A 22,579-nucleotide genomic window follows, 5' to 3' on the forward strand; every position below is an offset into this window, starting at 1 on the left:
TCTTTTGCTTCAAAAACCCTCATGTTTGTACTGTTTCTAAGGTATCATCTGACCTTTTAGCATAAAGGTGTTACCTTTCTGTGTGTGTTTTTCCTGCTTTTAAGATCCATATATGGTAATATCATTAACTACCATCCCCACAACTTATTTTTGGAAATCCCCTGCTCTTGAAGTTGTGAGTATTTATATGGTCAAAATGTTTATAATTGGCTTTACTTGGCATCTGTTTTTGTAAGTACTATTCCAATTTATTATTTTATTATCTATAATTGTCTTTTATGGTAGCGTGAAATCCCTTTTGAGTCAATCTGACTACTTTTTACCAACACTATCAACTAATTAAATTTAACTTTTTACTAGCATCACACAGGATGTTTCAATGTGTGTTTATCCTCCAATTCCCTGGCAACAGAAACACTGAAATGGATTTTCCAACTTAAAAGGTGTTTCTGGTTCACATTCTAATGTAACAGGGACCTTGAAAGACCTTGGAATTTTTAACTCTACCTTCTTAAAGGGGAATTTCAGTGAGTCTTGAAAACTGACCATTTATTCAATCTTTAATTCTAAAAAGGTATAATATATTAACTATACCTATATTATACCTATGTTTCATCACAGGGCCTTGCTTTATGCAAATTGACTGCCATGTTTCCATACATTACGGCAGTTACTACAGGACAAAGGTACTGCATTAGCCGTGAAGCGCTTTGGGACATCCTGAGATTGTGAAAAGTGCTATATAAATTCAAGCTCTTTTTATCACTCTTTTAAATTGATTGATACTCTATAGAGCTGATGCGTCCTGAACCATCCTCAGTCAGTTTGCTGTTTTGTTCTCTCACCTCTGGGTACTGTTTCTGGTGAGACGCCTTCCACTTCTCCCAGCCTTCAGTCAGTAGTGGATCAAACAGAGATGAGGCAGTGACAGTCAGAGCCACAATCTGGAAACTGCCCAGAAACAGGAAGGCCTTCATGATGGCTTATCTGGAAAACAAAAACACAACAGAGATGTCTTCTTTTGTTTGTTTCAAGGTTCCTCATGCCATGAACTGCACTCCAGCTGAGAAACAGCAGACCTTACACAGGCTATCACTGTTTTAGCACGCAATTAGGAAGGCAACTGGCATATTGGCCTTTATTGCAAGGTGACTCAAATACTACAATAAGGAAGTCTTGCTACAGTTGTACAGAGCTTTGGTGAGACCAGACCTGGAGTACTGCGTGCAGTTTTGGTCTCCATATCTATGGAAGGATATACTCGCATTGGAGGCAGTACAACAAAGGTTCACTAGTTAGTACCATCCCAGGAAGCAATGATGAGAGGCTGAGTAAATTGGGCCTATACTCTCTGTAATTTAGAAGAATGAGAGGTGGGGCTGGATTTTACTAGCCCCCCGACATCAGGGATTGTGGCAGAGGGACACGGAAAATACCCCCAGGAGTAGCCAGCCAGGGGCCTCGATGCCTGGAAGCCCCACCCCATGTTACCAGCGGCGGCAAGGCCACATGGCGGCATTCAGAGATCCGCGGTGGAACAATGGAGGGGGGAGGAGTGAAGTTTTCAGGGCGGGGGGACTGAGCAGGGAAAACTCTTGCTATTATAATAAAAGCAAAATACTGCGGATGCTGGAAATCTGAAATAAAAACAAGAAATGCTGGAACCACTCAGCAGGTCTGGCAGCATCTGTGGAAAGAGAAGCAGAGTTAACGTTTCGGGTCAGTGACCCTTCATCGGAACTGACAAATATTAGAAAAGTCACAGGTTATAAGCAAGTGAGGTGGGGGTGGGGCAAGAGATAACAAAGGAGGTCTAGATTGGACCAGGCCACATAGCTGACCAAAAGGTCACGGAGCAAAGGCAAACAATATATTAATGGTGTGTTCAAAGACAAAGCATTAGTACAGATTAGGTGTTAATACACTGAATAATAAACTCTTGCTATTGTTTGAGGGATGGTTGGCAGGAGTTTAAGGTCAAAGTTAATAAAGTTTGTGGGGGTGGTGGAGTTCGGGATGGGATGAAAAGTTTATTTGGTGGGGAGAGGGCAACAAATAAAATGTTTGGTCATGGTGGGGGTTGGGACAGGGGCTTTGATCTTTTATTACATTTTTAAATTAAACTGTCAACATGCATTTCACCTTAAAAACTAAAATTACTTGTAAGGGCTTGAAGCCCTTTAAAAATGGCGGTGGATGCCGATGATGGGGGTGGATGTAATAGCCATCGCACTACATATGACGGCAGCTCAGCAGCACACATCTCACGTACGTGCAGCACTGGTTTTGAAGCTCGCTTTAGAAATTCAGCCCATGATCTCCTTGAAACTTACAAGACTGTGACGGGGCTTGACAGGGTTGACACAGAGGTTGTTTCCCTTGGCTAGGGAATCTAGAACACGGGGGCACAGTCTCAGAATAAGGGGTCGATTATTTAGGACTGAGATGTGGAGAAATTTCTTCACTGAGAAAGTTGTGTATCTTTGGAATTGTCTACCGCAGAGAGTTGTGGATGCTCCATCATTGAGTATATTTAGGGCTGAGATAGATAATTTGTGATCTCTTGATTTCTCAGGGAATATAGGGAGCATGTGAGGAAGTGGAGCTGAAGCAGAAGATCAGTCATGATTGTACTGAAAGACCGAGCAGGCTCGACGGGCCGTGTGGTTTACTGTTGCTCCGATTTCTTATGCAGTCATTATGACATGCACTAGGGTTCATGGTTTACTACCGTTCTGCCTTTCCAAGTATCCACTGATTTTATCCCATATTACAGGCTATATTGGCCTAGAAATCTATTGACTTGCTGGTTTAATGTCTCATCTGAAGGATGGCACTTCCAACCATAAAGCATCAGGTTTTTTGCTCAAGGCTTAGTCTGGGGCTCCAACCCATAATCTTCTATTCTAGAGACAAAAGCCAGATACTAAGCCAAGCTGGCACAATAAGAAAAAGTACTCTGAAAAGCCATGTGCCCTTTTCGTCATAACCAAGTCGCCATACTTGCCCGCTCTACTTGGGGAGAAAATGCCAGCATTTGGCGCTCATCCGCTCTTGCACTTTGCTAATCGGTTGTGGAATATTGCTTTCCCATTTGGGCTCAGTCACTGCACACTAATCTAGTGGATATTCCACTGCATGTTGCACTGTGAATGGTTTCAGGCACATTTTTCCCTCCTGTCCTCCCATGGTTATCAGTTCTCTGTATCATAATCTCCTCCACATCTTGCTATTCAGATGCAGTAACAAAATTGGTGAATAGACTCTATGATAAACTGACATTCCAAATTCACTCTGATTTGTTCTACTCACAGCACAGCTCTGAGTCACTCAATAAGATCATTCTTTCCTAACTCTTTTGACCTTTTTCTTAACAATTTGCTGGTGGGAAGAGTGGACGTCAGACAGTCCTTAACTCCCACATCATCTCTGACCCTACAAACCGATAGCCACATTTCAAATGGCCACATCGTAGTCGGGCTCTTCTCAACCTCTTTCATAATGGACATGAGCAGAGTCCCTCAAATCTTCACCTATGGGCGCATTCATGACAAGGACAAATATCCTTGCAGACAAATACAAACCACATCCCACATCGTTGAATCATGCTCACTAACTAAACTATCTAATGGTCTACTCACTTTGCATTTCACAGATGACAGTGCCCTAAAATAGCTGGAATTACATGCTGAGACTACATGCACTAAATAAATCACAAGATCACATTCAAGTTATTTGTTAATAGGCCCAGTCGGCAAAAATAATGGCATATTAGCAAATCCCACTGTTATTAATGTGCAAATCAACCATCAAATTCAGGGGATTAAGAGAAAATCCTCAAGTTGCAAATCTTCAGAACATGCTGGTCGATTTATGCTGCTCCACTATTTGCTTCAAACAAACAGTATCTCACCCTTAGCCTCCCTGATATTTTTAAGAACTTGCTGGATTTGCATATTAATTGCTCATTAAAATGCTGCAGAAAATAGGACTGGAGCACAACATCGTATGTACCTTTTTAAAGATGTGATCATTGCTAATGACTGCCAATCAACGCCTCTAACCCAGAAAGGGAACAACTGAAACTGTTCAATCTCATTCCCGATTATAGCAAATTGTTGTTAGAGATTTTGAAAAAGTCAGATGTTAATTTTTAATTGTTTCTTTATTTACCTTATCATCCATTTTCTCTCTCTCTTAATCCAATCTTTCTTTCCTTCTCTTTATTTACCTTTCTGTACCTGATGTTACGACTGATCGCTCAAGAACAAAGCCCCCAATCAAAATATATGAATCTGATTGCAGTGGGAGAAATGCACTGTCAATTCAGTCCCGTCCCTCCACAGATCGCCTAACATATCACTTTAAACTTTCCAAGTTAAAGAAAGTCACAGCTGAATGAACCATTTATTAACCCCCGAATGTGGCGAACCAAACCAGGTGTCTACAGATCAACAAATTAACTGTTTATTAGAAAAACGAAACTCTTAAACACTAAGATAAAAACAACATTTAAAAATAGAAAAATTAGAATTCTTGCAGATTTACACACTTCCCAATAAACAGTCCTCTGATTAAAGTCCACTTGCAGTCTTCCAGGGTCCGAAGAGGGAAGAAAAAAGTCCAACATCCGAGCTTTAACTCCTCTTTCATCCAGTGACGACCACCGCGGATCAACAACTCGCAAACACTCTTCAGTGAATCAATTTGGCTTTAGAATTTTGCGGGATAATAAAAGTCACAGTCTAACTTCCCTTCCTTCAGTTTAAATTAACAGAGATCTCTGTTCAGTTCACGCTGGCCCTGCTGTCTGTGCTTGTGTGACTGTCTGTCAAAAGCCAGTTTTTCAGCTAGTTTCAAAAATTAATCGCAACATTGTATATTTAACCTTAGTCTGAGTGGCTGTATCCAAGGCAACCAGGATGCACTAGCTGAAATTGGTTGGTTCCCTCTCTGTAGGGTTGTATCCAACGGCAACCAGAATGCTTCTTCTCGATATCTCCTGAGGCTGGCTTGTTCTTAAAGCAATACTGATCCTTTGCTGACTTAAAGCACGCCACATATTAAAGGCCTGCTACCCGACCCGAACCCGACGGTACCCAACGACGTGTCGGGTTCAGGTCGAGTCGGGTTACACTTCCAGGTCCGACATTTGGGCTTGGGTCCGGCCGGGTCGGACACGCTCTATCACAGGTAAATGGCTCCAATGTTCATTTAATTGTTGGACTAGAAAGGTGGTTTTGTTACAGTTATTTTAAGCTTGTGCAGATCAGCAACAAAGTGAAAAATGGAAGGTAAGTTAACTGATGGTCAGGTCGGGTCGGGCGCAGGAAAAAATGGAAGGACTCGTGCTGGGTCAGGCTCGGGTCGGATGTGGTTCTGTCGGGCTCGAGTCAGGTTTTTTTTTGCTGACCCGAGCAGGCCTTTACCACATATTTACAAACAAAACTGTAGGATCATAACACTGACGTGTCCCTAAGAAAAGGAGGAATTATGGAAACACATTATAAGTCCCACTGATCACTAAGGTTCCAGATGCACTTTGCCCTCACCACATGTTTTTAAGTTCACACTTCCAGCAAATTAAGGCTCAGAAGCTTTGAGCTAAAGGATGAAGAAAAAGATCAAATGTTGTATATCATGAGATATCCCTGTCCAGCAAAATCTGGCCCAATATTAATGTTCAATACCACTCACGTTCAGCAAATGCAAAGGGCTTGACAAACAGTTAGTCCTTTTAAACTCACCTTACAGGTTCAAATTTAATTTCCCTTAGAGTATAGAACATTAAGGGGAAATTTGATCGAGTTTTTCAAAATCTTGAATAATTTTGAGACAGTAAATAAGGTAGTAACTGGCCAGAATTTTACGGTGGGCGGACAGGAGCCGCCCTCCGACATAAAGTTCGGCAGCGAACCCGCTTCCGCCTCGCTTGGGGATCCATTCCATATTTTATGGGTCCCCGGGCTATAATTGTTCTGAGTTGGGACTTCCACCCACTTGAGGGAGGAAGTCCTGCCTCATTGAGCTGCTGGCCAATCAGCGGGCTGGCAGCTCTTAGTCCCAGCAGCGCAACCGGGAGCGATGGGCACTCCTGGGACTGCAGCCCAGCCGAAGATGGAGGAAGCTGTGGAACCGGGAGGGAAGGTAAGTTTTGATCGCCTCGCTGGGGGTAATCGGTCGGGCCCCGGCAAGGCAGGGGTGGCCAGTTGGGGGGGAAGCAGGGACGTGTTGGGTGCTGGGGGTGGTTGGGGTAGCAGGGACGGCCCTCCATCGGGCACACTGTGCCCGATGAGCAGGGCCACCCCCCTCCCCCCCCCCCCCCCCCCATCCGTGACAATCGGCAGCTGCCTGGTTTTCCCATGGAGGACTTCCTCTCTCAAGTGGGTGGAAGTCCCGCCTCGGAACAATTAAAGCCTGAGGAATCTGTAAAATACGAAATGGATCCTCAGGTGAGGCGGAAGCGGGTTCGCATTTATGTCGGAGGCCAGCTCCCATCCACCCACCTCGATTGGCCTGGGGTGCGGAGGCGGGAATGGTTTGGGAAAGCCTCCCGGAGGCTTTACGCTACCATCCTGCATGTAAAATTCCGGCCACTGTTTCCAACGGTAGCCAGAGGGCACAGGATTAAGGTGATTGGCAAAAGAACCAGAAGTGACATGCAAAAACATTTTTTTAGGCAACAAGTTGTTATGATCTGGAATGCACTGCCTGGAAAGGTGGTGGAAGTAGATTCAATAGTAACTTTCAAAAGGGAATTGGATAAATACTTGAAAAGGAATTGTGATATCACTTTAACAGTTTGAGTACTCCACACATCATCACAGGAAGTTATAACCAACAAGCGATCGGGCAGTTGGAGTTGTGTTAGTCACACATGTATGATAGAGCTCTCTTGTAAACTTGTTACTTCACAATAAAGAACTACCATTCAACTCAAGATTGTTTATTACTGAAGAACGCAACAGTCCAACATATCTGTGATTGTGAGATATCCTCCTCCACTCCAGTGAAATGCCCTGCAAGCTATAGTGTATCTGACAATAACATTGTTGCTAAACTATCTCAAGATTCTGCAGCCTTCAGCCCAGTACCCCTCCATAGAGGAGTAAATTCTTCGCAAAAATTATTGCAATTAACAATTCTTCCTCAAAATTATAACCCTTTAAATAAACAACCATATTTAGCACAAATACCTGACTCAGCCAAGTTGAAGTAATTTTTATCGGAAACACACGTCCTTAAAGAGAATAAAAAGGAAGTAGTTCAAGTTTCTTCTTTATCAGCACCTCGAAATGGTTTTTCGCCTCTGGGTCTCGTGTTTCGTCAATGAAAAAAAAATCAGTTCTGCTTTATTCTAGTTTCTTGTTCCCAAATATTTTAGTTTCAGATTTGGAAACATTTGGTGCCAAAATTTAGTCTAATTTTCTAAATCTAGACTTTTCAGGAATCATTCTTGTCAAAATTTATGTTTGAAAATATGGCACCATTCCTGTTTACTTCTCAAACAACTCATCAGGTCACAGGAAATACTCAAAGAGCAAAATACTGCAGATGCTGGAACTCTGAAATAAAAACAGGAAGTGCTGGAAATACTCAGCAGGTCTGGCAGCATCTGCGGAGAGAGAAACAGAGTTAATGTTTCAGGTCTATGACCCTGCATCAGAACACATGATGAAGGGTCACAGGCCTGAAATGTTAATTTACACGGAAGCTGTCAGACCTGCTGAGTATTTCCTGCACATTCTGTTCTCATTTCACAAGAAATACAAAGCTTGGGCTAAATGCCATCCAAAGACACAGCCACTGGTAAATTTGATATCGTCTCTCAGTCACCAGCACGGAGTCTCAGACTCACCTCATCCAGGCCCGGCAGAAGCCCTTTTTCTCATGACTTTTAAGAGCTACCACTGGATTTGCCAGCTCTGTGCCTTGTGGGGAACAGGGCCGGGTGGAAGTGTAAATGGAACAGCAGTGGACAGAAAGCTGGTGCGAGACTACTCTCCCGAAGCTGACACTGAAATGTAAAACATGTTTAAGACATTAATTTCTGGCTTTTGGTCCAAACGTTTGAATCAGTTTATTTCAGGTCTGAAGATAATTTTATGCTTATTTTTTATGCTTATAAGAATGTGAGTCTTATTTTATTTAGTTTTCATAAGAAATATGGTTCTAATTTTAATTTATTTGAGGAAATAATTTAATCAACTGCTTTTGTAACTCACTTTTATTCACAAATAGTACAGCTACAATTCAGATCCCCTTTTCAAACAAGAAGTTTCCCGTTAATATTCCTTGCTTTATTTTTCAATACTTAAAAGGTTTAAAGTTAACTATTTTTGCAATAAATGCTCTTGGTGCCTTTTGGGATTTGACTTTTTGAGTCAAAAGTTTCCTTTTGCCTGCACTATACTTTTAACTCATTTTTTAAAATTCATTTTTGACATGACAGCATCAATGGCAAAGCTGACATTTATTGTTCAACCCTAAATGCTTTTAACTGAGGGGTTTGCTGGGTGAGGTTGCCAACTCGGGTTTTGTTTTGTTTTTGTTTTGTTTTGTTTTAGAGATACAGCACTGAAACAGGCCCTTCAGCCCACCGAGTCTGTGCCGACCATCAACCACCCATTTATACTAATCCTACACTAATTCCATATTCCTACCACATCCCCACCTGTCCCTATATTTCCCTACCACCTACCTATACTAGGGGCAATTTATAATGGCCAATTTACCTATCAACCTGCATGTCGGAGCACCCGGAGAAAACCCACGCAGACACAGGGAGAACTTGCAAACTCCACACAGGCAGTACCCAGAATTGAACCCGGGTCGCTGGAGCTGTGAGGCTGCGGTGCTAACCACTGCACCACTGGAGAGTTGATCATGTGACATTTGATCACATGGCATTTAATCATGTGATACCACTCATGTGCTGCTTAATTGCATATGATCACATCATAGTGGCCCAATGTTTACAAATATTATTCAATTTACCTTAATTTGGTATCTTAGTACAGTGGTTCTGAAACTGGGGTCCATGAAGACATTTCGGGAGTTCATGAACTAAACTGCCTCCATCACAAGTTCCATAGGAAACAAACTGAAATAAAAAAGTTTCTAACTGGAGACAGTTTCAATAACAATAAGTTAAATGTTACTAACACGAATAATAACCTTCCCCCCAGCCCTCGAAAAGCACTGCCTCTCTGCACACTGATTGATTGGAAAGTTCTTGACAGGAACAGAACTTCACTATTTATTGTTTTTTTTTCGTGTCAATCATACAACACGCTAACATTGGAGAGGAACAAGTGGAATCTTACTTTTCAAAACTAGACTCAAGTTTTAGCCAATGGAAACAATTCTGCAATATACAAACTCGCGCGCGCGCACACACAAACACGCATATACATATAAAATCATTAATATGTGTTTCTTAAAAGGACATAAAATGATGCAGGCCCTTTTTTCTGATTAGTGAGAGACCAATCGTTGGAGTGTGTTGACTGCATAAAGTAGCCAGCAATTATTCATGAGGATTCATTGTCAAATGTCACACCAAGGCGAGACGGGCTCTGCAGTGAGAAGCTGGCAGCCCTACTCGCTGATAGCTGTAAACAGCTGTTTTCTTAAAAGCATTATTAAATGACTCTTTACATACAGCAGTTAGATATTATGAATATATTATAGTGATTTAATTTAGATGGGGGGGTGTCTATAATTATTAATCCATTTGAACAGGGGTTCTCCAACCAAAAAAAGTTTGAGAACCACTGCCTTAATACCAACAATTGAATAAAATATTTTAATTTCTGTTTTACAGTGAGATGAACATAATTTATCAAAGAAAGAATACAAAAGAATGGAAATATTTAAGAACAATGTTAAATAAAAGTTATATCTGTGATCCTTCGACTGCATCAACAATAATGAGAAACACCAAGTGAATACTGTAGTTATTTATCAAACATTGATGCACGTAACTTCTAGCTAAAGTTTTATTTTAATATAATGACCTTTCACAATACACAGAGGAAGTTATTACTATAATGAATAAAGGCAAATCTAATTCAATTCACTGACTTTCTACCCGCCCCCACCCCACCCCACCCAACCCACTGAAGCCCAGCTTCAGGGAGGGGAAGCTTAATTCCCAGAAAGAAGCCTCAAACCCGCCCAACTCCCGGAATAAAACACATTATACAACAGCACACATGACAGGCCGAGCTAAACACAGACTCTGTTTCTGTTTATCTCTCTCTCCCCCAGTTTGCGTTTTTCTCTCTCTCCCTCCATCCCCAAGCTTATGTTTCTCTCTCACACAGTTTGTGTTTCTCTTGTTTCTCTCTCTCCCCCAATGTGTTTCTCTCTCTCGTTCTCTCTCTCCCAGTTTGTTTCTCTGTCTCTCTCTCTTCCCACCCCCCCCCCCCCCACCCCGTTTGTGTTTCTCTCCCTCTCTTCTCTCCCCTCCAGTTTGTGTATCTCTCTCCACGCATCCCCCCCCCAAAGTTTGTGTTTTTCTCTTTCTCTCTCCCGCAGATTGTTTCGTGCTCCCTTCCTCTCTCTTTCTCACTTTCCTCCCAGTTTGTGTTTCGCTATTTCTTTCTCTCTCTCGCAGTTTGTGTTTTTCTCTCTCCCTTTCTCTCTTCCCATTTTGTGTTTCTCTGTCTCTCTCCCTCCCCCCAGTTTGTGTTTCTCTCTCTCTTTCTCTCTCCCCATTTTGTGTTTCTCTCTCTACCCCCTCCCCCCAGTTTGTGTTTCCCCCTCTTTCTCTCTCCCACCCCCCGGTATGTGTTTCTCTCTCTCTCAGTTTGTGTTTCGCTATTTCTTTCTCTCTCTCACAGTTTGTGTTTCTCCCTCTCTCTTTCTCTCTCCCCATTTTGTCCATCTCTCTCTACCCCCTCCCCCCAGTTTGTTTCCCCCTCTTTCTCTCTCCCACCCCCCGGTATGTGTTTCTCTCACAGTTTGTGTTTCTCCCGCCCCCCCAGTATGTGTTTCTCCCTTTCCCTCTCTCCCTCCACCAGTTTGTTTCTGTCTCTCTCTCTCTCCCCCCCTCCCCCTGTTTGTGTTTTTTTTCTCTCTCTCTCTCTACCTTAGTGTGAGGTTTTCTCTCTCTCTCACGAGTTTGTTTCTCTCTCTCTCCCCCCCATTTGTGTTTCCCTCTCTCTCTCACAGTTTCTCACTTTTCTGCAATGAGAAGAATTTTTATGTTGTCTGATGCAACATAAATGAGATGCATGGAGTTCAGTTGGTTGATGGTCTCAAACAGATTTATTTAACAGCTATATACCGTACAAAGCTAACTATTTACAGAACTTGCCTCTTAGTGTTACAGTTACAGAGTCAGAGTGGCCTGCAGTCACATGACTACATCCTGGCAATTCTCTCATTAGCATACTAAGAACTTAAAGGTACGTCACTCTTAAAGGCAATCACACAACATCCATCTTCTTTCCAAAGATAAGTCTCGTATGCTAAAAGTAAAAATACATAATCTCAAATAACGTCAAAATTATTTACACATGTATAGAGATTATGAACTTTACAAATATAGAGGCTCAAAAGTCCATAGGTCGTCTCAGTTGTTTGACAACTCTTGCTCCAGGGGGGTTTGTGTCTCATCTGTTGCTGTTCTTTCTGAAATTTCTTCCTCTCTGTATTCAGTTTCTGTTGTTCTGCCTTCAGCCTGCTAAAATACTCTGTTGCTTTTCTCAAGATGACCAGTCTTGGGGCCTTGTCATTCTTGGAAAGTTCTGGTACCTCATCTCAAACAGCCAATAAACAACGCTTCAACTCATTCCTCCTCTGCCTCTTCAGGGCATTGTGTGTCCTTCGCCTCTCCTCATCCTCCGCATCTAAAGGTTTGGGGCTCAAGGTCGAGGACTTGGTGGGGGAAGAGTACTGTGGTGCTCGCTGTGGTGCTGGCAGTTCTCTGGATAGCAGCAGTGAGGGCACGGCATAGTTGTGCTGTTGCTGGGTTTCCAGACTGTACCAATTGATGCTGGTCAGAGTCTGCGAGCAGGTTCTGGTCCTTGGAGATTTCCCCTTGGCAATGCTCTCGTGGATGGTTATGATGTTGAGGTCCTTATACGCTGGTAGTCCTGCCACTGCTGGTCCACTCGTGTCCACTAGGTAGAACATTTGTGGTTTCCATGCCAACTTGCTGTATTTGCATTGCATTTTTAATGTGCCACTGCAAGGGATGGGTGACCCATTATATGCAGATAACTTGGCAGTTGTCGGTTGTATCATTGATTTCTAGCAACTCCAGTACACATCTTTGAGGATTCGGACTAGTACGATATTTGCACTAGTGCTGGTGTCAATCTTGACCTTGAGTGTGTGTTTGCCGGCTTTCTTTGGGCATGTGATGTTGATAGTGGTGTAAGCTTCCAGTTTTTGCACGTAGTCAACATGATGCGTCAGGTTCACAATGTGAAATGCTTGTTCATCGTCTGACTGGGCATTACTTCTCTCTGGGTCTTGTCCCAGATCTGCTTTCTTGTGGACTTCATGTATCAGCTTGCGTTTCCGCAGGTCTCTGGTGCTTGCCTTGCTGCTGTTTCCCTGTTTTCTGTTTGCTGGTGTTCTATCGTGACTTCTGGCTGCATCTTTCAAGCCAGAATTCCTGCATAGGTGGGCCCAGTGCCCTTGTACACCGCATGCCTTTCACAGGTCTCAAAGGCAGGGCAATTTCACCGTGAGTGGGACAGACTGAAGGCCTGCTACCTGACCCAAACCCGACGGGACCTGACGACGTGTCAGGTGCGGGTCGGGTCGGGTTGCACTTCCGGGTCTGGCATTCGAGCTCGGCTTGGGTCAGACATGCTCTATCACAGATAAGTGGCCCCACTATTAATTTAATTTTTGGACTAGAAAGGTGGTTTTGTTACAGTAATTTTAAAGTTGTGCAGATCAGCAAGAAAGTGAAAAACGGAAGGTAAGTTAACTGATGGTCGGGTGCAGGAAAAAAAATGAAGGACTCGGGCCGGGTCAGGCTCAGGTCGGATGTGGTTCTGTCGGGCTCGGGTCGGGTTTTTTTGGAAGACTACAGCAGACTGCACATACCACACAGCTTGCTTTTTGACCTGGTTACGGTGCCGATACTGTTGGCTGCACCTAGTGCTTGCAGGTGTTGTTGTCCAGCTACAATGGCTTTGTACATCCTGCCATCTTCCAGCAGTGGATCAATGCTGTGACCATTCTTTTTCCCCCAAGAGGTCTTTCTGGAATGCTTCAATGGATGTTGATACAATCACCAGCTCCATTATTCAGTCTGATTGCTCGGCCTCTGAGAAATCACATTTGTTGCCCTTACTTCGGCATCTACTGACAAACTGATCTATTGATTCTTGTGGCTGTTGCCTGTAGGACATCAATTCTAGATGGTGAATTCTAAAATTCACTCTTTATCTGAGTTGATCTTCCAGCACTTTCCATATCTTTGGGGGGTCTTTCTGGTTCTTGTCAGATAACCCAGAGGTATTGATTCTGTGCAATCCCTCAATTCCAATCGCTATCATTATTTTTAGAGCTTGCTTCTCTGGTTCCACCATCATTTTGTCTGTGAAGCATAACTGCATTCTCTGTCTGAACAGTTGGAACTCAGATAGGATATCTATGGCTTTCCAGTTCATGCTGGGAAAATTGGTATCCATTTTTCTGCTGTTCTTTTGCTTAGAGCTTGATTTAAGAACTTGCTGTATGACTCTGCACTGTTTTCTCTTTAAGAAACTCTCTTGGCTGATTTGATTTATAGCAGCAGCTTGTCTGTTTATCTAGCTTCCAGCCGCTAGTCTGTCGGTTTACACAGTTGTGCAATAGGCATCTCAAGTGCTTTTTTTGCTAGTTTGTTTATACAACCGTTCAGCAGGCAATTCTTCATGGCTGAGTGGTTTAGACAGCTTTTTTTAAAACTCTGGCTGAGTGAAAGAATGTTCTGCCGCATTCGAGTGACTTAATGGTTTCTATTTACAGCTCTAGCAGCCAGCTGCACGGATGGAGGATTCCCGCGCTTTTTGTTGTCGGGCGCCTCCTGTAATGACGCGGGCCTGAACAGCCTGGGGAAGCCTTTGAAAACAATCGATCAGTCTGAGATAGGGATTGGGTTTTCCCTGCTTTTTTTCTTACTGAGCCTTCAAAAAAAAAAATCAACTTTGCAAGCATCTCAAAGTTTTTTTTTTAAACTGGGGTTCCTGTACTGATGTCTCACTGACTCACCCACTCACAGTGATAGGCAGTAAATCAGTCATTCAGCTCTGTCCTCTCTACCTGGAGGTGAATTTTTCTTCTTTCTCTGTTTGAGCCAGTATTTTTTGAACTTTTTCTCTCCAATGGCTGTAGGAAAGTCGTTTTAAGAGCCGTTTCTCCTATGGTCTTCAAACCTAGATTCTGTCTTCTCACCACAGCTGGGACCATGCAATGAGAAGCTTTTTTATGTTGTCTGATGCAACATAAATGAGATGGGTGGAGTTCGGTTGGTTGAAGATCTAAAACAGGTTTATTTAACAGTTAACGCCTACATACAGTAGAGCTAACTATTTACAGAACTTGCCTCTTGGTGTTACAGTTACAGAGTGAGCCCGGCATGCAGTCACATGACTACATCTTGGCACTTAGCTCACTAAGATCTTAAAGGTACATTACTCGTAAAGAAATCACACATCTGCACCCCCCAAGTTTGTGTTTCTTTCTATCTCTCTCTTGCAGTTTGTGTTTCTCTCTCTCTCCCTCCCCAGTTTGTCTGCGCAGTGAGAAAAGGCCCGAAAACAGGCGCAGTGATCTCGATGCCCAATTAACCCGTGCCCATTCCTTCTGATGTAGGCAGCATATAAATTCTGTGCTTCCTGCTCATTGCCAGGATTGTTATGTCCAGCCACTGATAAACGTGCTGCCTAGTGGCTACAAACCTAAGCAGGGTGTGCAAAATCATGAAAGGCTATCACCACTGAAAGGTAGCCTCCACTACTTAAGGACAATCTGCTCCTCTTAAAGGGGAGGTGTATCCTGGCTCTAGCAGATGTTGGAACTGGCTGGGAAGAGTGTCTTACCTGCAAGCGAGTGACTACGGCACAACAGAGCAGACAGCGTGCTCCGACCTTCTCCGATACAGCACTGGAGGCCTTTGTGCAAGAAGTGTACAGTAGAAAGATCCTCTATCCACAGGGGCCCAGGACACCAAGGTTGCTAAAAGACTGGTTCAGCCTCAGATTGTTGCCAGGAAGAGCGATGGAGTCAGTGGCGAAGGAATAGAGTTTGGAGTGGACACTAAAGTCAATGGCTTCATTCTTCCTGCTATTTATTTGGAGGAAATCTTTGCTCCTTGAGCACTGGATGTCAGATAAGCAGTCTGATAATTTAGCGACAGCGGAGGGGTCAAGTTAGGTGGTGGTGATGTAGAGCTGGGTGTTGGCACTGTACATGTGGAAATTGAGACTGTGGCTGGGATTTTATCCAGGCAGCAGCGGTCTTGACCTCTGGCAAAAGCATCGCTGAGAACCCTGTGTTGCCCCTTCTGTGGGAGGCTAGCCCAATCAACTGCCAAATAGGCACTTAACTGGACAGTGGTGGGCCTTCCAGGGGATCGAGGACCCCAGCGACAGAAGTCCCGCCTTCTGAGCACTGCTGGCCAATCAGAAACCAGTAGCTCTTTAACTGAGCAGCACCAGCACAGAGGTTGTGGCTGCTGCCGGTGGAGCACCCACCCGAGGCCGAGGACCGGCGCTGGACCCAGGCCACAGGTAGCTCAGGGCAGGAGGCGTCTGGCGGGGTGGAATCACCGGGGAGGGGCGTGTAGGTGGGTCAGCAGCAAGAGCAGGGGGGTTGGATCTCAGCGGCACCCCCCGCTTCCCATTGCTGGTTCCCTCATTCAGGCATTAAAGGCCTTTTAACAAGGGTCTCCCCCATCCCCGGCCAGCAGCTCACATGGTTTTCTTGCCATACTTCCCGTACAGCGACATGCCCAGCCGCTGCTTGGCTAATTGCGGCGGCGTGAATGCAGGTAAGAAATAGGTGTAGGTCAAGGATCGATCTTCAGGGGATGCCAGAGGTAATGGTGCAGGAACAGGAAGAGAAGCTATTGCAAGTGATTCTCTATCTACAATTAGATAGATAAGAATGGAACCAGGTGAGAGCAGTCCCACCCAGCAGGACGACAGTGGAGAGGTGTTGGAGGAGGATGGTGTGGTCAACCGTGTCAAAGACTGCAGACAGGTCGAGAAGGATGAGGAGGGAAGGTTTACCTTTGTCACAGTCACATAGGATGTCCTTTGTGATTTTGATAGAGCTGTTTCAATACAGTGGCAGGGCAGAAACTTGATTGGAGGGATTCAAACATGGAAAGATGGGAAAGGATTTGGGAAGTGACAACACCATTCATGGAATTTGGAGAAGAAAAGAAGGTTGGCGATGGGTCGGTAGTTTGCAAGGATGGTGCGGTCAAGGGTTGTCTTTTTGAGGAAAGGGGTGATGACAGCAGATTTGAACGAAAGAGGGACAACACCTAAAGAGAGAGAATTGTTAACAATATCAGCGAACATGGGAACCAGGAGGGGAAGTTGAGTGGTCAACAGTTCAGTGGAAATAGGGTCAAGGGAGCAGGAAGTGGGTCTCATGGACAAGATGAGCTCAGAGAGGGCATGAGGGGAACAATGCAAGTTCAGGGCTTAGGCAGGGGCATCTTAACTGGAGTTTTGGTCCGTTTTGGGCTCATGAAGGGAAGGGAAATGACAGAGGCAGCTGATCGGGCACTGCTCATGACAGGCACATCACTCAAACACAGTGCACCACACTCACTGAGACACATCCCTCTCTCTTTCAGAACAAGATGGTGCCCACCCCCATTGGCCTGGCCATGACTGAGGCCGTGGCCAACAGCGAAGCTGAAACCATTGAAGATGCCAGTATCCTCATACCGAATCCTCCTTCTCACATCCGCATTTCCCCCTCATCTCACAATCTCTTCTGATTTACAAGTTGCAGATGGATTAAGGATCAACCTCCTGCCTTTTGCCCCCTGCCCTCACCACAGCTCTACCTTTGTGCCTGTCTTCTTTCAGATACTCAACCTGGCCAGACAGTGGTGGAAGAGCAGAACGATAGTGATGAAGAAACACAGTCACTTAATCTCACCCTCACAGCTACAAGCTCAGTTACCGGCACTGCGCATACTTTCGAGGAGATAGCTTAGAGGCGGGATCTGCACAGGGTGAGGCACCGAGCATGACTGGCCTGCAGTCAGGGCAGGGGGAAAGGGTTGTGCAGGTGCCAGCTTGCCAGAGGGCATGTCACACACAAGTTCCGCTGCAGGGCAGCAGATGAGGCCTTCGGTGGGGCAGCGTACAGTAAAAGGCTGATGGGAATGCAGACAGAAATACCTGGTGCATTGGCAGGCCTGCTGTCTCTGTCAAGGAGCACAGGGGAGTCTGACACCAACCTAGCACTGGGCTTTGTGCAGAGCTTATAACTATCCTTTCCGGCGTGGAAGCAGTGGTCAGCTCCATTACCCACTTGCAGACCCAACCATGATGCAACATTTCATGGCCGATGTCTCAGCTTTCATTGCAACACCAGAATCAGCCAGCCAAAGTCAGAGTGCTGCAGTTGAAGCTCAGACTGAGGTCATACAAGCTCAGACAGCTGCCATCATGGCTGCAGGTACCAGTGTGCAGAGGAGCTTGCAGGCTCTCTCAGCATTCCAGCAATCTGTGCTCTAACATATTGCTAGGATTGCTGAGGCGCCACCCTGGGTCAGTGGCAGTGGCTTCATACCGAACGAGCCTGCTTCCTCTCTCAGGATGACCACATTCATTCTCTCACCACTGCCACTCCACCAGCGGCTTTCTATTGCCCGTCAGCCAGCCATCCCAAACTGCTGCCACCCAGGCATAGGTGCTGTCGTCCAAAGCTGAGCCTTCTAACCCAGAGCTGCTCAAAGTTGCCCTGCAAGGCCATCTGCAGTCTCCCCCATTGGAAGTCAGCAGCCTTCCACCAGCCATGCTGCAGCACTGTGTATGAGCACTAGGAATTGCAAAGGCACACAGAAGACAGGGACTAAGGGAATGCACAAGGGTGATTAGGTGGCTTTTGTGTGGGCTATTGGATGATCTGATTTATAAAGTTGGTTTGGAATTCTGGTTTCATGGTGGTTTTTATTTCAGCACTGAGGCCAAGAGGCTACGATGGTCAGTGAGAGAGGGAAGGTTTGGGACTGTTGATAAATGAGGATTTGACGTTGTGTCCACTCGTGTCACAGCGGGGATGAGCCGATTATGGACAGCCCAGCTGGAAATGTGCTGTTGGCAGCTTCCTGCTCTTCCTCCTCTGCGGCTTGCTGTATACCTGGTGGTACAAGCTGTGCCCTCATGATGGCAAGGTCTACTGCATCCTGCACAACCACAATGAATCGTGCCACCCACTCTGGTGAGTACTGCAGGACTCCTCCACAGCAGTCCAGGCAGCACCAGCACGACATTCTGTATGACAACATGACTCGCATTATATGCATGCTAGCCACGTGTGCTTGGGTTGCGCACTGGAGTCATGACCCAGGTGGTCAGAAGATAGCCCTTTATTACCCAATAACTACCCTCTCATCTGTCATGGTGGTTCAAATGCTGATGGTACAGTGGACTGATGCAGGATAAAGGCATCATGGCTATTGCCAGGATACTAGGCATTGATCTGCATGATGTGCCGAGTATGGTCACACACCAGCTAAACACTGAGGGAGTGGAACCCCTTCCGGTTGTCGTACATCTCTGAACTTACATGTGGTGACTGCAAAGTGACATATGTGCAGTCAACAGCGCATTGGATCACGGGGAAGCCTCCTGTCCTGGAGAAGCCACAAGCTCACTCCACCTTCTTCTCTCGGAAGAGAAAATGAAATCTATTCATCTCCCTTTGTAAACAGAGCCTCAGTGACCTCACTTACAAAACAGTGGAGAGTGAACTGGGAGATGCTGGAAATATAGCCTGTTCCAGCCTAAAAGGAGCCCAACGTGAAAAAAATTCATGACCAGTCACCTTCACAGTCACTGACAGTGCTGGCCTTGCTCTGCTCTGAGGCTGCACATCTGCAAGAAATGAGTGGTAGCTTTCAGTGAGCACTTCCATAGTGAAATGAAGATATTGCGCACCATTCCTCACTGAGACTGAGGTAAAAGAAATGCTCCCTAAAAACCCTGCTGTGGATAAGTCCTCCTGCTGAGAGCCCTTCTCCCCCTCCTCTTCCTCCTCCCTCTTCCAGCAATTTGTCCTCCTCGGTGCTGCCTCTGCTCATTCTCCCTGTTGTGCTGCAGGCCAAAGGAAACTACAGCATCTATAACCGGGAGCAAGTGGTCTGAGCAGAATCCCTGAAGTCAGAACGAAGGCCTTCACCACGTGCCACACCACTCCCTATAGACTTCTGCAACTTCAAGTAACAGTACAAACCACCAAATATGTATACTCAGCAGGAGCCAGTAGAAATCAATCAGCAACCAACCCGAATTAGTTGATCATCCCTTTTAAATAGCGCATGTTCAGCTGTGTGAGGTTGAGAGAAGGCATCAGTTGGAGTGTTCATGACAACAATGGCACTGCTTCAGTGTTACACACTGACAGACATCACTGTCTGCTACTTTGCATACTTCTAGCACATACTCCCAACGTCTGTAGTAACAGCCTACACAAAAATGGCATCTGTATGATGTGTACGTGCATGATGCAGACGCCATTTTGGACCTGAAACAGCGCCTATAGCTCCAGAAATTCAGGCATTAGGCAACTGAACCTTACGGCCTGCATTTCTCTCTTTTCCTCCCAGTTTGTGATTTCCTCTCTTCCCCTCAGTTTGTGTTTCTATTTCCCTAAGATTGTTTCTCGCTCTCCCTCAGGTGGGGGGGGAAGAGAGGAGTGGGGTGGAAATCGGGGTCACTGGGGGGGTCTTGAAACCAAAGGAGGGGTAGAAACCAGGTTGAGGAGGCAGGGCAGGGGAAACCAGAGTAGGGGAGGAAACAGGGTTGGGGGGGGTGGGAAGAGACAGGGGGTAGGGAAACGGGAAATCAGGGGAGGGGAAGAGGGGGAACTGGGATGGGGAATTCAAAAGGTGGGGGGAACAATTTGCAGAGGAGAAACCAGAGTTGGAAAGAAATTTGGTTCCACCAGTAACTAGCGGTAACTCACTGAAACTGCACTGATAACCAATAGTAATTGAGGAGCAGGGGGAGGAGGATAGTCCCCTCGTGACCAACAGTAATACAATAACTCACTGATAGTCCGTATGTAACTAGTAGGAATAGGTGGAATGCCCCGATATCCTACCTGTAACAAGCAGTAAACCTATATTCCACTGATAGTCACCCTGAAACCATAGCCCGAATGCCCCTGCATTGGACAAGGTGTGATCAGGCACCCCTGTTGATGCCACTTTTAACAGAATCAATCTCTCTCCCTATCACCTTGGAATCTGCTTTGGGCTCAGCTTCTGTGTGACGGCGAGAACTCTGAACTGAGAGCCTCAGTCAGACCTTCTCCCAACTTGGATTCACACATTAAAACCAGCCAGTACAGACTGACATAGAAACTTAGAAACATAGAAATATCCTGAACCAAACTGAGAGATCACACAAAGGGCACCAGGCTCAGTATTTGGGACACTCGTCACAAACTCAGCTCAACTCCAACATTTCCAAACCATTCCCCGGGCTCTGGCTCAATAAAGGAGAGTTTTCGTAAATGTATAGAAAGTATGGTACAGACCCCCTGGTATTATTGCACTCTCCTGTTACCGCATTTCCTCCGGATCCTTTTATATCCCTTCCTTTCAACTATTTGTTGCCTCTCTTAGAAATGAAGTTTTAGTCTGTACCTCAATTTCCACATATGGTGAAGGAAGGATCCCACAGTCTAATAGCCCTCAGTTCAAGAAGATTCCTCCTCTCGTCCACCTGAATTCTTCCAGTCAGAATTCTCAGTCTCTGTACTCCTGCCCCCACTCACCCAGCACTGAAAACAGTATTTCACTATTTGGTCCTCTTTCACAGTCAGCTCCCTGAGTTTCGCTCACCCCTTTCCTGGCTGCTCCTTTCCCAGCGCTGCTCCCACTCACCAACTTACTGCTGCTGCTCCCAGCTCTGTGGAAAATGTTAGTGCCCAGGCCCACACCCCCACCCCATTGTTCTCCCTCCCCACCCCACTTAAAGCCCAATATCATGACTCCTATTCCCCTCCACTCGCCCAACTTTCCATCCCCCATCCATACAGCATCCACTTCCCACTCTACATTCATTCCTGAAGCCCCCATTCCCCAGTCACCCTCGTTTAGCAGACAGTTGAGAATGTCAGAATGAGCAAATAAAAAACGGCCACAACCATTACTACAGCAGATCATGTGAAAGAATATGGAAGCCAAATTCTGTATGTTGATGACGGAATACTGACTTCAGGGCCGGAATTTTACGTCCCCCAAAGAGCAGGAAGATGGTCGGATCCCTTCCCGACCCACTCCCGCCTCCGCCACCACTTTACGCAGGACGGCGGCAGCGAAAAACTGCCCGCCTGCCCCAGGCCAATTTAAGTGGTCAGTGGCCGGCAGCTCCATTAAGCAGGACCTCCTGCCTCGATGAGGTGGAAGTCCCACCTCAGACCAATTAAGGGCCTGGGGACTGTAAAATGCAGTCTGGATCCTCAGGCCAGGCGGATGCGGGATCGCCACTGACTTTTCGGTAAGTGAACGGCTTCCGTCCGACGAGGGTAAAATTCCAGTAAAGATGTGACCTGTTTATAGTCAGCCTTTTACAATAGTTTTTGAGTGTACAATAAATGCCATTTGAAACCAAAAACCTGCCTTGTCTTTTTGTTTTAAATAGATCATTTTCATGCTTTGTCGCCACACCGTGAAATTTATAATTTAAATATGTGAAATGGTGAGATTCATAAAATGTCATGACTGTGAAATTGGTAACATTTGACCATGAATTTGGTATAGGGCACTACCTTATAGGCATTAGCTAGATTTTTGCCACAATCCGACAGCTTCATGCTCACCTTCACTGGTACCAAGTTACTAGTTCCGGTTTTTTTTTATAAATACTGAATTCAAATTCTCAAACTTCCATGGTGAGATTTTTTTCATTGGCTTGATTCCCCAACAACGTAATCGTTTTCCCCTTTAGATTCCAAAACCGCAGAAGCTGATCCAGGGAAAGCTGAACAGGAAAAGTCCTTTTAATTTCTATCTATTCTTTGAAACGAAACGACATTGGGACCACCTTTGCACACAAAGAGCAAACTCCTGCTACGTTGTGCCTTTAACCCAGAAAGTTAGAATGTGCTCAGAGTCGCTGTCAATCACTCTGCCACTCAGTCAGTTGTCTCCCTGTCTCTGCTCAGGGTTTAGGGTTTCACATTAAAGCCACTCTGCGGCTTGTCTTACCTTGTAGCTACCTCCTGTGGTGCTCGGCTCTCCTTGACTTTGAGTATGAAGCTGGTCGAATTACACGTCTGGACAAAGACGGGACAGCAAAACAAAAATTGAAACAACTTCCTCCAGTCGATCTCACGTGACTGGAAAACTCCAAACACTGGCGCCAGT

The 22,579-nt window shown here is 45.4% G+C and overlaps 1 protein-coding gene across 4 annotated transcripts in view; it reads right to left on the reverse strand.

Moving 5' to 3' along the window:
• The window catches only part of LOC137351776 (procathepsin L-like), a 48,148-nt gene extending 25,569 nt beyond the window's left edge, over positions 1 to 22,579 (reverse strand). Inside the window, exons 1-3 of one of the 4 annotated variants that reach the window (XM_068016593.1) lie at positions 22,421 to 22,579; positions 7,859 to 8,017; positions 846 to 987 (exon numbers count right to left, since the gene is read on the reverse strand). In XM_068016593.1, coding sequence (XP_067872694.1) covers positions 846 to 977 — 132 coding nt within the window. In that variant the 5' untranslated portion in view covers positions 978 to 987; positions 7,859 to 8,017; positions 22,421 to 22,579. Of the gene's footprint in view, positions 1 to 845; positions 988 to 7,196; positions 7,528 to 7,858; positions 8,018 to 8,997; positions 9,104 to 22,420 lie in introns of those variants that run through there. The other 3 variants (XM_068016592.1, XM_068016590.1, XM_068016591.1) reach the window with 3 other exon arrangements.

This window comes from Heterodontus francisci, chromosome 36, assembly GCF_036365525.1.
Source record: "Heterodontus francisci isolate sHetFra1 chromosome 36, sHetFra1.hap1, whole genome shotgun sequence".
Lineage (NCBI taxonomy): Eukaryota > Metazoa > Chordata > Chondrichthyes > Heterodontiformes > Heterodontidae > Heterodontus > Heterodontus francisci.